At 34.4% G+C, this 15,590-nt stretch overlaps 1 protein-coding gene across 1 annotated transcript in view; it reads left to right on the forward strand.

The window, feature by feature from the left end:
* The first annotated feature begins 9,806 nt into the window (after positions 1-9,806).
* LOC143243374 (glycerophosphocholine cholinephosphodiesterase ENPP6-like) overlaps positions 9,807-15,590 on the forward strand; it is a 47,319-nt gene continuing 41,535 nt past the window's right edge. Inside the window, exons 1-3 of the mRNA XM_076487238.1 lie at positions 9,807-10,422; positions 11,605-11,964; positions 14,086-14,195. Coding sequence (XP_076343353.1) covers positions 10,104-10,422; positions 11,605-11,964; positions 14,086-14,195 — 789 coding nt within the window. The 5' untranslated portion in view covers positions 9,807-10,103. The remainder of the gene's footprint in view (positions 10,423-11,604; positions 11,965-14,085; positions 14,196-15,590) is intronic.

The following is a 15,590-nucleotide window of genomic DNA, read 5'->3' on the forward strand; positions in this document are numbered from 1 at the left end:
AGCTAATTAATGTTTATTTGGAGACCACCTTAATTGTAGTACACAGAAATTAATTGATGTTTATTTGGAGACCACCTTAATTGTAGTACACAGGAGCTAATTAATGTTTATTTGGAGACCACCTTAATTGTAGTACACAGAAATTAATTGATGTTTATTTGGAGACCACCTTAATTGTAGTACACAGAAGCTAATTAATGTTTATTTGGAGACCACCTTAATTGTAGTATACAGAAGCTAATTAATATTTATTTTGATACCACCTTAATTGTAGTACACAGCAGCTAATTAATGTTTATTTGGAGACCACCTTAATTGTAGTACACAGAAATTAATTGATGTTTATTTGAAGACCACCTTAATTGTAGTACACAGGAGCTAATTAATGTTTATTTGGAGACCACCTTAATTGTAGTACACAGAAATTAATTGATGTTTATTTGGAGACCACCTTAATTGTAGTACACAGAAGCTAATTAATGTTTATTTGGAGACCACCTTAGTTGTAGTACACAGCAGCTAGTTAATGTTTATTTGGAGACCACCTTAATTGTAGTACACAGTAGCTAGTTAATGTTTATTTGGAGACCACCTTAATTGCAGTACACAGCAGCTAATTAATGTTTATTTGGAGACTACCTTAATTGTAGTACACAGCAGCTAATTAATGTTTATTTGGAGACCACCTTAATTGTAGTACACAGAAATTAATTGATGTTTATTTGGAGACCACCTTAATTGTAGTACACAGGAGCTAATTAATGTTTATTTGGAGACCACCTTAATTGTAGTACACAGAAATTAATTGATGTTTATTTGGAGACCACCTTAATTGTAGTACACAGAAGCTAATTAATGTTTATTTGGAGACCACCTTAGTTGTAGTACACAGCAGCTAGTTAATGTTTATTTGGAGACCACAAAACAAACTCACATGTCATTTGGAAGATAATAAAAGTGAAAAAAATAAATGTATTTCTTTGGATTAAACAGAGAAGTTCTGTGAAAAGAACGTTCTTAAAATTCCCAGTTAAATCCCATTCAACATCATGTTAGAGGTAAAAAACAGTCATGTCTTGTTGAGAAAATGGTCACAGTAAGTTTCGGTGTAGTGTAGTGGTTTGAACCTGTTTTCACTGATGAAATCCTAACCAACATATTTGACATCCCTGTAACCACTTGTTTGTGTTTATTGTACTTCATTTGGGTGAATCTCTCACATCACTCTTACTGCTTGCTATGACACAGTTTGGAAACGGCTGGTGTAAGATAGGTTGTACCAACATGAACTCACAGAAGATGAACTGGGAAGATTACTGTCATTAACAACCCTGTTAATCAACTGTAGTATGTGTCTAGTTCACATAATTTTCAGTAAGATAGATACTGTGTGCTAAACATTATGTCCTGCTCTATATTGAATGCTCCTGCAGAATTAAAAGTAAGATGTAAGCATCCCCAGAGCAGGGTGAGCAAATGATGCAATGACACATTGATTCTGTTAAAACCATGGCCATGCTCAATGAGAAATATGTTAACAAGAATAAAGTATCACCATCATTTTTATGTACTACCCTCTCATTGGAAGAAACACTGAAAAACCTGGGGGGGTAAACTTTCACCAGCCATATTAACCAGAAACATCAGTACACTGAAAACTGCAGCATAGCATAGAGTTAAAGAACAGTACCTTATAATTCTCCACCTCTTATGTGCTTCTTGTAATGAACATAAGCTAGATGAGGTAAAAAGACAAAAAGTAACTGTCTAAGGCTTAGCCATTTCCACTAAGACCTTATTACACTTCAGAAACCTCAGAAGTATTGTAGATCACCAACGGAGCTTATTCAGTAGGTTATTACAATGCCATTGTCATGAATTTCATTACTGAGTCACTGCATTTTTCAACTAGGAACATTGCAGCTTTACAATAGCCCTGCAGAGACTAACATAGGATTCCTGAAAGGCACCTCAAAAGATAACCATGGATGGACAATGTCACACATATTCAACAATGATAATTACCATACCAAATTTCTGCATGGAATAAATGTTTTGCATCATTAATATCTGAGGAAATAAGTGAAGATGGAAAATACAGAGTCTGGGTGGAAGAGAGTGACTGTCAACAATTAAAGACCACGATAGTCACTTATGGCTACAGAGTAGTCACATACCACTCATAAGAAGAAAGCTGTATGGTGAGCTGTCTCTTAGAATAACAACATTCTGTAAAAACTGATGAAACACTAAAACTCTCCATATGCAGGAAAAGAATGGAGCTGGAAACCATGAAGCAACCTTTCATTTTGGAATTGCTAAGAGCATTGAACCAGAAACAGACAGTGCCACCAACATTATTTGGGACCAGCTTCTTAGTGATTGTTTCTCAGATTGATGGCAGAAAGTAAAGTAATTCTGTGGTAAAACCATTACCTGGAAATATGTGCCAGGTTATGCATAGGTGAAGCTGTATGATAGAGTTGACAAGTCACGACAGAAGCTCCTATTTGTCGTCGAGAACAATTCCACTGACAGGATATCGACCTGTTCTGCACTATTAAGGGAAAAATTACAATTGTGGAAGGTCTTCCCTGATAGGCAGAGGTAATGATGGTGATGGATAACAAAGTGGTCTGTAGTGTAGTTAGGGAAAGCAAAAGGTAGGACATAGCCAGAAGGCCACTAGTCTGAGGAGTCTGGTATTGGGTGAAAGTCATTGACACTCATTATAGAGTAAGTATAATTCTAATTCATACAAGACAACTGTCTTCCATCTGAGGGGTCACTGTCTGTCATTACAACTCCTAGGTTTGTCACCTTGTATTTAATTAATTTGTTATAAAAAACTAATTTCCATAATGAAGAGTAGACCATAACATTCATCAGCCATCAATATGTACGGATATGTCATTGGAGTAAGTGTACAGTAATGTGCAAAACTGTTAGGGATAAGAGAATGCTTTGTCACTTTTTCCATTTTTTGGGGCTAATTCTCTATGCCATTAAATAACTTAAGTTTTAACACTACGCCAATGCTTCACTGTTAACAAATGAATGAACCAGGGTGAGAATACTTATCATTCTTTATAATTCCCATGTACTTGTAGCAAAGCTATGTTATAAAGATTCTGCTTGAATTAACATACGGATCAAATTGTGGATCTTAAATAACGTCATAATACTCCATGCAGTGTCTTAACCGTATAGAAAAAAGCTAACTTGTTGTACCCAGACATAGCAGAAAACATCAATTTAACAGCACTTCACAAATACAAGTTGATAAAAACCGTGTTTAACACTATATATTGAGTTTTGTTGTCATCCAACGACCCAAGAAGTGTGAAGAATTGTCAGTAGTGCGGAGAGTTCACATAAGAATTTTACGTGATACTAGTTGGACTCTCCAACAAATTGCTGTTGACTTGAAATGCTCACCAAACATTGTCAAGTGCACCCTAGATTGTTAGACTGAGACAGATAAATTTGAGAATAGGAAAGAAAGAGACAGAATACCTAAACTCGGGGATATTGATGTTAAGTGTCTTTGTTTATGCAGTCTTCAGGACAGAAGGAAGACTGACACTGATTTCAAGCATGAGATAAACAACCATGTACCAGATGACAGAAAACTGTCCAGATTTACAGTATTAAGAATACTTAATGTAATAGTTGTTAATGTAACAGTTCGAAACCTTCACTCAGATCTACAGATATTGTCAAGAGAAGAAACTTAAAGTTTTTAAAAAGAAAATCTGGATTGTTGGTGATTGGAAAAGGGGAGTATGGATGGATGAATTAAAATTTGAAATGTGGTTCAAAGTTTAGGTTGTACATCCGTTAAAAGAAAGGTGAAAGATGCGTACCTCAATATATAGCACCTACCATGAAGCATGGTGGGGTCAGTGTGGTGGTTAAGGGTGTTTTTTTCTGTTGAGGCAACAGGAGATACTTGCAATATAGATGGAATAATGGAAGAGTGTAAGTACCATCAGACACTGATCCATCATGGCACACCCAGTGGTTTGCGTATTATTAATAAATAATTAGTACCATCAGATACTGATCCATCATGGCACACCCAGTGGTTTGCGTATTATTAATAAAGAATTAGTACCATCGGATACTGATCCATCATGGCACACCCAGTGGTTTGCGTATTATTAATAAAGAATTAGTACCATCGGATACTAATCCATCATGACACACCCAGTGGTTTGCGTATTATTAATAAAGAATTAGTACCATCGGATACTGATCCATCATGGCACACCCAGTGGTTTGCGTATTATTAATAAAGAATTAGTACCATCGGATACTGATCCATCATGGCACACCCAGTGGTTTGCGTATTATTAATAAAGAATTAGTACCATCGGATACTAATCCATCATGACACACCCAGTGGTTTGCGTATTATTAATAAAGAATTAGTACCATCGGATACTGATCCATCATGGCATACCCAGTGGTTTGCGTATTATTAATAAAGAATTAGTACCATCAGATACTGATCCATCATGGCACACCCAGTGGTTTGCGTATTATTAATAAAGAATTAGTACCATCGGATACTGATCCATCATGGCACACCCAGTGGTTTGCGTATTATTAATAAAGAATTAGTACCATCGGATACTAATCCATCATGACACACCCAGTGGTTTGCGTATTATTAATAAAGAATTAGTACCATCGGATACTGATCCATCATGGCATACCCAGTGGTTTGCGTATTATTAATAAAGAATTAGTACCATCAGATACTGATCCATCATGGCACACCCAGTGGTTTGCGTATTATTAATAAAGAATTAGTACCATCGGATACTAATCCATCATGACACACCCAGTGGTTTGCGTATTATTAATAAAGAATTAGTACCATCGGATACTGATCCATCATGACACACCCAGTGGTTTGCGTATTATTAATAAAGAATTAGTACCATCGGATACTGATCCATCATGGCACACCCAGTGGTTTGCGTATTATTAATAAAGAATTAGTACCATCAGATACTGATCCATCATGGCACACCCAGTGGTTTGCGTATTATTAATAAAGAATTAGTACCATCGGATACTGATCCATCATGGCACACCCAGTGGTTTGCGTATTATTAATAAAGAATTAGTACCATCGGATACTAATCCATCATGACACACCCAGTGGTTTGCGTATTATTAATAAAGAATTAGTACCATCGGATACTGATCCATCATGGCACACCCAGTGGTTTGCGTATTATTAATAAAGAATTAGTACCATCAGATACTGATCCATCATGGCACACCCAGTGGTTTGCGTATTATTAATAAAGAATTAGTACCATCGGATACTGATCCATCATGGCACACCCAGTGGTTTGCGTATTATTAATAAAGAATTAGTACCATCGGATACTAATCCATCATGACACACCCAGTGGTTTGCGTATTATTAATAAAGAATTAGTACCATCGGATACTGATCCATCATGGCATACCCAGTGGTTTGCGTATTATTAATAAAGAATTAGTACCATCGGATACTAATCCATCATGACACACCCAGTGGTTTGCGTATTATTAATAAAGAATTAGTACCATCGGATACTGATCCATCATGGCACACCCAGTGGTTTGCGTATTATTAATAAAGAATTAGTACCATCAGATACTGATCCATCATGGCACACCCAGTGGTTTGCGTATTATTAATAAAGAATTAGTACCATCGGATACTGATCCATCATGGCACACCCAGTGGTTTGCGTATTATTAATAAAGAATTAGTACCATCGGATACTAATCCATCATGACACACCCAGTGGTTTGCGTATTATTAATAAAGAATTAGTACCATCGGATACTGATCCATCATGGCATACCCAGTGGTTTGCGTATTATTAATAAAGAATTAGTACCATCGGATACTAATCCATCATGGCACACCCAGTGGTTTGCGTATTATTAATAAAGAATTAGTACCATCGGATACTGATCCATCATGGCACACCCAGTGGTTTGCGTATTATTAATAAAGAATTAGTACCATCGGATACTGATCCATCATGACACACCCAGTGGTTTGCGTATTATTAATAAAGAATTAGTACCATCGGATACTGATCCATCATGGCATACCCAGTGGTTTGCGTATTATTAATAAATAATTAGTACCATCAGATACTGATCCATCATGGCACACCCAGTGGTTTGCGTATTATTAATAAAGAATTAGTACCATCGGATACTGATCCATCATGGCACACCCAGTGGTTTGCGTATTATTAATAAAGAATTAGTACCATCGGATACTAATCCATCATGACACACCCAGTGGTTTGCGTATTATTAATAAAGAATTAGTACCATCGGATACTGATCCATCATGGCATACCCAGTGGTTTGTGTATTATTAATAAAGAATTAGTACCATCGGATACTAATCCATCATGACACACCCAGTGGTTTGCGTATTATTAATAAAGAATTAGTACCATCGGATACTGATCCATCATGGCACACCCAGTGGTTTGCGTATTATTAATAAATAATTAGTACCATCAGATACTGATCCATCATGGCATACCCAGTGGTTTGTGTATTATTAATAAAGAATTAGTATCATCGGATACTGATCCATCATGGCACACCCAGTGGTTTGCGTATTATTAATAAAGAATTAGTACCATCGGATACTAATCCATCATGGCACACCCAGTGGTTTGCGTATTATTAATAAAGAATTAGTACCATCGGATACTGATCCATCATGGCATACCCAGTGGTTTGTGTATTATTAATAAAGAATTTGTACCATCGGATACTGATCCATCATGGCACACCAGTGGTTTGTGTATTATTAATAAAGAATTAGTACCATCGGATACTGATCCATCATGGCACACCCAGTGGTTTGCGTATTATTAATAAAGAATTAGTACCATCGGATACTGATCCATCATGGCATACCCAGTGGTTTGTGTATTATTAATAAAGAATTAGTACCATCGGATACTGATCCATCATGGCACACCCAGTGGTTTGCGTATTATTAATAAAGAATTAGTACCATCGGATACTGATCCATCATGGCATACCCAGTGGTTTGCGTATTATTAATAAAGAATTAGTACCATCGGATACTGATCCATCATGGCATACCCAGTGGTTTGTGTATTATTAATAAAGAATTAGTACCATCGGATACTGATCCATCATGGCATACCCAGTGGTTTGTGTATTATTAATAAAGAATTAGTACCATCGGATACTGATCCATCATGGCACACCCAGTGGTTTGCGTATTATTAATAAAGAATTGTACTGCCAAGAAGATAATAACTCCAAACACTCATCCAACCTATACAGAAATTGTTTAGATACGAAGAAAAACTACTGGAGTCATTCAAATGATGCAGTGGTCCCCACAGAGCCCCAGTTTCAATCCAGTTGAGCAGATCTGATATGTGATAGATCAAAAGCTACTTTCAAACAAACTATATGAGACAGTTGGAGTAAAATCCCAAAGGACACTTTGATTAAATATATTACAACAATGCTTGAAAGACTGCCTGCAATTATTAAAAGAAACATACACGAAATATTAACTGTTTGATGAACTCAAGTTGATGAGTTTCTGTGGTACTAAATGTGAAGATGAATACAATACTGATGTTTCATATGTTGCTTACCGTCCATTTCTCTTTAAAAGTAGACTGAAATCTAATTTTTGACTTTGATCTAACATTTGAACACTACGTTGTGTCAACCCTTTGTTAGGCTTTACTGTATTTTTACATTCTAAATTGTACTGTACTTATCTGTTGTTACGTTTTACTGTATTGTTACATTCTAGACTGTGTTATGTCTATCCATTGTTACGTTTACTGTGTTGTTAGATTCTAGAGGGCATTATATCGATCTCTTGTTAAGTTTTACTGTTTGTTATATACTAGAATGTACAGTTCCTATCCATTGCTATTCAATAATATAGAAAGATTAATAACATTTTGATGTTTCACCTGTGATTTGCTTTTCATTGTTCTTTGAAAGTAACCTGAAATATATTTTTTTAGCTTTATCCTAACAATTTTGCACACTACTGCATGAATTTCAGGTATAATATGCAAGTATACTATGTTACTCCTATACTTAATATTTTCAAAAGCATAATTTATATGTATACTGAGTAAATAGTCTAATTTAGAAAGGGGTCAAGGAAGACACCAGGCTTTCCTTGTCCAGTTAAGGAAGACACCAGGCTTCTCTTGTCCAGTTATGGAAGACACCAGGCTTCTCTTGTCCAGTTAAGGAAGACACCAGGCTTCTCTTGTCCAGTTAAGGAAGACACCAGGCTTCTCTTGTCCAGTTTACCTACAAGAATAAGTTAATTAAAATGTCACTTGCATCTTCTCATTGGAAAAATTCTTGTAAAATGGAGTATACGAGATTAAAATGGATAGCGATCTTTTCCACTAGCACATCAGGTGATACTCCCAGGAAACAACATCCCGTACAAAAGTGACCTATAGCCTGATAAAAGTGGTATTGTTGTTTCTCGTCTATAATGCCATGTTTTCTCAGTATTGGACATGATGATTTTATTTAAATGCGCATTTGATTTGAGTTTGTTTTTGTTTTTGAATTTCGCACAAAGCTACTCGAGGGCTATCTGTGCTAGCCGTCCATAATTTAGCAGTGTAAGACTAGAGGGAAGGCAGCTAGTCATCACCACCCACCGCCAACTCTTGGGCTACTCTTTTACCAACGAATAGTGGGATTGACCGTGACATTATAACGCCCCCACGGCTGGGAGGGCAAGCATGTTTGGCGCGACTCGGGCGCGAACCCGCGACCCTCAGATTACGAAGCGCGCGCTTTAACTCGCTAGGCCATGCCAGGCCCAATTTGATTTGAGAGCTTGGAGAAGTGGTCACAAATTTCTACATAAAAAAACAACAACATTGATTGTCTCAATGTGTTTAATTTGTGTCCAGTTCTATCTTTGTTTTTCTCGGAAGCTCATCAAAATATGACAATTTATATTTTCTCTCTTTAATACATTTCTATCTGAACTTCCTGTTATTCTGAAGACCCTAACCGATTACTCTGAATGGGAAATCAGTGCACCTGAGAGCATAACACAAGGTCTGTCTCATCCGGCCACTGTTAGACTTTCCAGGATTGAATAATTTCCTATACAAGTTTTTTTATAATTTTAAAAGGAACTTTACAGCTTTCTAATCTTATCATAAGAACTATTACCAGTAACGTTATGATCTCTGTGGTTCAGCGGTACAATGCGAGTTTATTACTCTAAAATTAGTCTTTAGAGCCCTGCAGTGGATACAGCTAAGAGAACTCACTATATAACTTTGTGTACAAATAAACTTATAGGTAAAATCAAATGAAAACAAGAAAATGTGACAATTTTTCTTCAGTTGATTAGTTCGTGGCTTATTAAATTTTTGGCTTTTCATATTTGAGAGCTTCAGTGTGATTTGTAAGGAAATTTGTTTTATTTGCTCGTAATAAATAACTTAACAAAATATTATGCAAGTAAACAGCATAAAATATTTAACCATAATAAGTACTGCATTTTACAAACAGATTTTAGCTTTTTAACTAAATATTGTTATGAATCTCAGTCTATCAGTTGTACCTTTGAACCTATTTCTTTATTTTATTTTTGAAATTATATTGTTAGAAGTAGCCCTCTGGTGGGGTAGTAATAAAATTCGTATCTCGGTTTGCCGACACGGTTAATGAGTGGGTAGTCACTTTTGTAGCTTTACATTTAAAACAAACGAATTATTACAGTATCTGAGCGGTACGTTTACAGACTTATAATTCTAAAATCCGAGGTTCCATATCCCGCGGTAGACACAACATGTATTCTCATGTGGATTGGCTATAAAGAAAGTGACAATACTTAATCTAAATTACATGTAATTAAAAAGTAAAACAAAATGGTATTTCCATACCACTTAGCAGAGGGTGCTACAATCGTGGTGCATGTGAAAATAAATTGTTTAGTGATAGTTGACAGTTGTGATTAAAGCTGAGTTTGTGATTTGATAAAGTAGTTTTATATTTGCCTTGCTAACGTTGCAATGGTTCGTATCTTGTTTTTTAAAAGTTGTAATATGGTTTTACTACTTGCATTAGTAGTTTACCTGTTTCATCTAGCTTCAGCAGACTTGTTGGCAAGAGTATTTTTTGGAAGCTCTACCAAACGACTGGGAAAAGATTCAGGCCCAACTGAATATAAACTTTTAGTAATTTTAGCGGATGGATGGCGTTGGGATTATATTATTAACGAACCTTCGCTGAAAGGTTTTAATAGATTAGCAAAAAGCGGTGTTAAAGCGGAATATGTAAAACCGATTTTCCCTTCAAGTGATTACCCAAACTGGTATACAGTCGTTACAGGTAAACAAGTTCGTTACTATAATTGTAAAGTATAGCTTGTAGGTTATACTAGTGTAAATTGTATAGTATTACTATTACTGTATTAATGTTAGTAACTTGAAATTAATATAACGTGACCTTGAAAAATATTAACATGGCCGACTCGAGCGAATTAAAATTTAAAAGTGTTTACGTTATTAGCATAACCATGGCTCATAATATTTTAATAAGGAAATAATATGCAAGTTACAGTTATGTTTATCCACAACCGTGGCCCATAATACGTAAATAAAATGCTTATACATAACTAAGTCTTAAAAGAATCACAATTTAACATCCATGAAACAGGTTTTTAGCGCCTTCTAATTTAATTTTACGAGCAAAACTGTCACATTAACAAACAATAGGCTTGTTTACTAGTATTTATTTTGAACCCTGACCATATTTATCAACACATCAGAACAAAGAGCTAGTGTTTGAGAGTATTAGCTGTTCTACTGATGACAGTTTTTTGTATTAACACTAATAACAAACAGTGTTACATTCTTCTCTGCTTTCTTAAATTTATAAGAAACGTTTCATTTTGTTCTTATTTTAATGGAATAACATTAATCCTGAATTAAGGGTTTTTCTCTCAGGATATCAAAATGTACTAGTTGTAATATTTATACTTGGGAATTTTATACACACATTTTCATTTGACTAGTACTGGGTAGAGGGTAGTAGTAAACATGTTACAAATATATTGACCATATCGACACATACACACAAATAAACGTCATTACACTTTACCAAAATGACCAAGTCCATGTACATAGAATTGGTAAGGTGACAGCATGCTTTCCCTGTATATTCTGTATTCTACAACACTAGTTTTCATAAGTTTAAAATAAGGTAAAACACTTCTTTATTAATGAAAGATGTGGTTTCTTTTTTATTACTTACAGCACCTCAAGTCTTCTTATTTAAGGCTTTTAATCATTTGATAATATTGTGGTTTTTTTAGCTGAAACTGCAACAATAACTAGAGAAATTAGTTCCATAAGACAATTAGAATTCACAATTTGATTTAAAAATTTTGTAATAAATTACATAACAGTCAGAGATAAATTTATTTTATTCAAATGCCTGTGTACTTGTACTCTATTCTTAACAGTAGGTATAAAATGAAAATTTGATATTTAATGTACCCTTTCATTGAAGGTTTGTATCCTGAAAATCATGGAGTGGTTCACAACTACATGTATGATAAGGACAGAGATGAATTCTTTATGAAAGGAACTCAACCGGGAGACTTGAATTCTCACTGGTGGGATAAAGCAGAACCAATATGGGTAACAGCTGAGAAAAATGGGGTTAAAAGTGCATTATATGGGTGGAGTGGGTGTGAGATAGAAATTAGAGGAGTTAGGCCTTCATTCTGTAAATCTTATGACATTTCTAAGTCAACCCTAAAACAACATCACCAGGAACTGAAGAGGAACCTGAATGATGCTATTAATAGGTTGTCAAAGGGAACCATACAGTTAGCAGTTGTTTATCATAATGGAGTGGATACTGCAGGTTTGTATAGGAGTTTTATTAACTATACATGGAATTAGCTTTTGTAAGATTAATATCAACTGTAACTGACTGCTGTATGACAAACTTATTTCAGAAGTACAACTGCATATGTAATTTAACCAGCAAAGTGATGTTGGAGAAATTCACTGTGAGGTAATATATAATTTCTTTTTTTTACATAGATAATGAATTACTTTTCAAAACTTTAAATTTGAAAGAAAGGTAAAACACGAAAGATATTTACACTATTTAAGGAAAGATTTATAAAGAAATTACAACTTTTCTCAGTCAAACAAGTAGAAACTTGGGTTTCAACATTATTCAGTTACTGTGATTTGTGACAGTCAATAATTTCCATAACATTCTGTTTGTTTCACAATTCCAAGGTCATTAGATTTCATCATTTGTAGCTTTACATCATCTGATGCCAGTGACACCATCAGCTTTATTATACAACTGTTTAAAGACATTTGATTAAAGTTCCAAGTTGTTTGTGATATTTGGAGAATGCATAATTCTTAAATTCTAGTAAGTTTTACATATATTTTAAAATTAAAATATGGTGTGGTATTTAGGTGAGCACTTTTCAGGTGTCATGTGTACACATGCTTATTAAATTTTCAAATTCAAGTAAAAAAATCTGTTTAGAATTATTATATTATTATTATGTAATATTATTTAGTATAATTTGCAAAGACAAATTTTGAAAATGTTCAAACGTATCTTTTCTCCACAGTTCCAAGAAGTCTCATCAGTAAACAATGCACTTAGGAAGTTTCTAAGACTTTTTCTGCTCATTGTACCACACAAAGTTTTATTTACTACGTATCTATCACTTTGTCATTTTAATAAATTCTCGGAGATCTTTAAATTTCTCTCTCAGAACAAAAACTGTTTTTTTTTGTGGTACTAGTTGATATCTTATCTTTGATTCTCAAAACAAGCCATATAAAACAAGTACAAATTTCTGCCCAGTGCTTCTAAAATTTATTGTGCTGCACAAAAATAACTGGACTAGAAAGTTGTATATAGGTATGGACATATGATATTGCCTGGAGGTTACATTTCGTGATGAACTTAGCTTTAAGTTACACCTGTACTTTCATGGTGAACATTTATATAAGGTTGATACTGATTGGCTCTTCTAGTTGAATGCATTCTATTTTCCATTTAGAGCAGTTTGTCAAATTCTGTTGAAACTGTTTTAAAGTACATCAATTTGCACACGCATTGTCGAATCACACCATGTTTTTCTACATGATCAAAGTGAGTGAAATCTTCATGTTTGCCATGCTGATAATGGAATTTTAAGGGGTACTGTTCACCACAGTTCTCAAACAACAATTCTAAAACTAAAAGCACTTTTGAGGGAACTATTATTTAGACATTTTAAATGAGTTTTTCAGTAAATCATTTTGAACTCGCTTGTTTAACATAAATTTACAGACACAATTCTCTGTTAACATCAGCAATAATGTCTAATAACAACTAATCTGTTTACTTAGGATCCAATAGTTATTACTTAATACATTTTACTTTTAACAAATGGAAATCTTAATGCTTGATTGATGATACAATAAATGGTATAATGTATTATTAAAGACAATATTATTTTTCTTCACTAGTGTTTTTTTTAGAAAAGTTGTGTCAAACTTTATGTTGTGAAAAATTCTAGTTATGATAACATATCAATAACTGAAAGATTTATTATGGTTAAATCCACATCTGTTCCAGTCTAACTTCAATAAAATTGCCTATTTTAAGAGATGGTAAAAAGAAAAATTTGTTTTTTATATGGTGTGATTTTCTACTTGTATATTCAAAGGAAACACAGAAGTTGGTTTGTAAATAAGAATTATTTTATTGACAGAAGTTCAAATCTCAACACTAACTATCAGAATTTAATGATAACTATTATCACAGTAGAAGGTATGGTTTGTTTTTATTTCTGGAAAACCTTTTCACTTGCATGTTTACAGTGAAGTAGGTTGTATCCTATTGAAACCTGTATGGTAGATGGCTCAAATATAGATTGTTAGAGATAAATTTGTCTTAAATACAGTTTGAGTGATGTGTTACATCTGTGAGAGATGTATTCATGCAAGTATTCTTGTTTTTCAGGACATAAATATGGACCTAATGCAAAAGAAACTAAAGAAGTCATCAAGGACTTTGATTTTGCTCTGTTTGAACTGCAGGATAATATTTTAAAAAAGGAACTTCAACAGGAGGTTAATATTACATATTTTATTTTTTTTAGTTAAAAACTAAGATAAAGTAATGGAGCCAAAACTTTCCTACTGAATTCTCTGTTAGTTACTCTACCCTAACAATATGGGGTCTGTCAATTTGACCAATCTCGTAACCACCATAAAAATAGGAAATAAATTATGCTTTTTTTGTTCTAGAATAACAACATATTATAACATGAAAACACAAATGTTTAGTCTAAATAGCTTAACTCTCATAACATTATATATTTATTATTATTCATTATTTTGTTACATTGAACTTCCAGTCGTGCCTGGCTAACATTATAGAACTTGCATTGACAAGGAGCACATGATTTTTGTTACTGTGTCCAATAATATAAATTTACCTTATAGTCTTTACAAAGTGACCTGTCTTAGCTGTGCTTTAGTGGACTAGCATTCTGTAAAATACAGTCACGTTTTAATTATTATATATATGTATATGGAGATTATTATTATTATTTACAAGTAAGTTCTTAAACTTATTTTGCTTAAAATAAAGAACAGTAAATAAAGAAGTAAAGCAAACAATTGTTTTCTTCTTACAACCTTTGAATTCAGTTGATGCTTGTTGCAAGTTGCTAAGCCTTTTCAGATTTTGCATATAGGTGGCGTGAAAGGAAATAATTGTTTTAGGTTTTATATATACATATAAAAACAACAAAAAACATAAATTACTATATTGATACCACAGAATTTCACTGTAATTTATCTGTGACAAGACGAAAGACAACTTACCTAGTTTAAATTTTGATTTGAAAGAAAATTGTTTCCAAGGGCTTTAAAATGGCTGAGAAACTGACTATAGGGAAATTCTGAGCTGTTGATTGGTCGTTCACGTGTCATGTATTGAAGTAAGTGTATATCGGGGACTATTTCCAACAGTGGAACAAGATAAATGAGCTGTTGTGTTTGATTCAGTAGAAAATGCACATCTTAATAACTTGAAAAAATATGAGGTTCTTACTTCTAGCTTGTAAATTACAGATTTAGTATTTTAATATCACAAACATTGAATTTGAACTAGTGCTGCATTCATCACAGTAGTGAAGGGACCTCCCAGGGAAGGTTCTGTTCTGTCTGGTTACCTTCTCTGGGATCTAAACATCCACCCACGTGTTTGCCGTGCGTGGCGACCCGTGAAGGGTAGGAGAGGATCCTGGTGGTTGAGGGGTCCAACCCTAACACACCAGTTTGGCCTTGAATTCCTGTAGATGGGCAGCCTTTGGGTGGCCCCCCTTGGGTCAATCATCTGGTCCACTTGGGCTAGAGTCAACCAAGTACCAGTGTTGGAAGTTCTCAGTGGGTGTTGTGGACATTGTGTCTGATGCTGGTGTTTAGGCATAGTGCTCACTAAACCCTGGTGTTGCTGCA

Source organism: Tachypleus tridentatus, unplaced genomic scaffold (assembly GCF_004210375.1).
Source record: "Tachypleus tridentatus isolate NWPU-2018 unplaced genomic scaffold, ASM421037v1 Hic_cluster_2, whole genome shotgun sequence".
In the NCBI taxonomy this organism is placed as follows: Eukaryota; Metazoa; Arthropoda; class Merostomata; order Xiphosura; family Limulidae; genus Tachypleus; species Tachypleus tridentatus.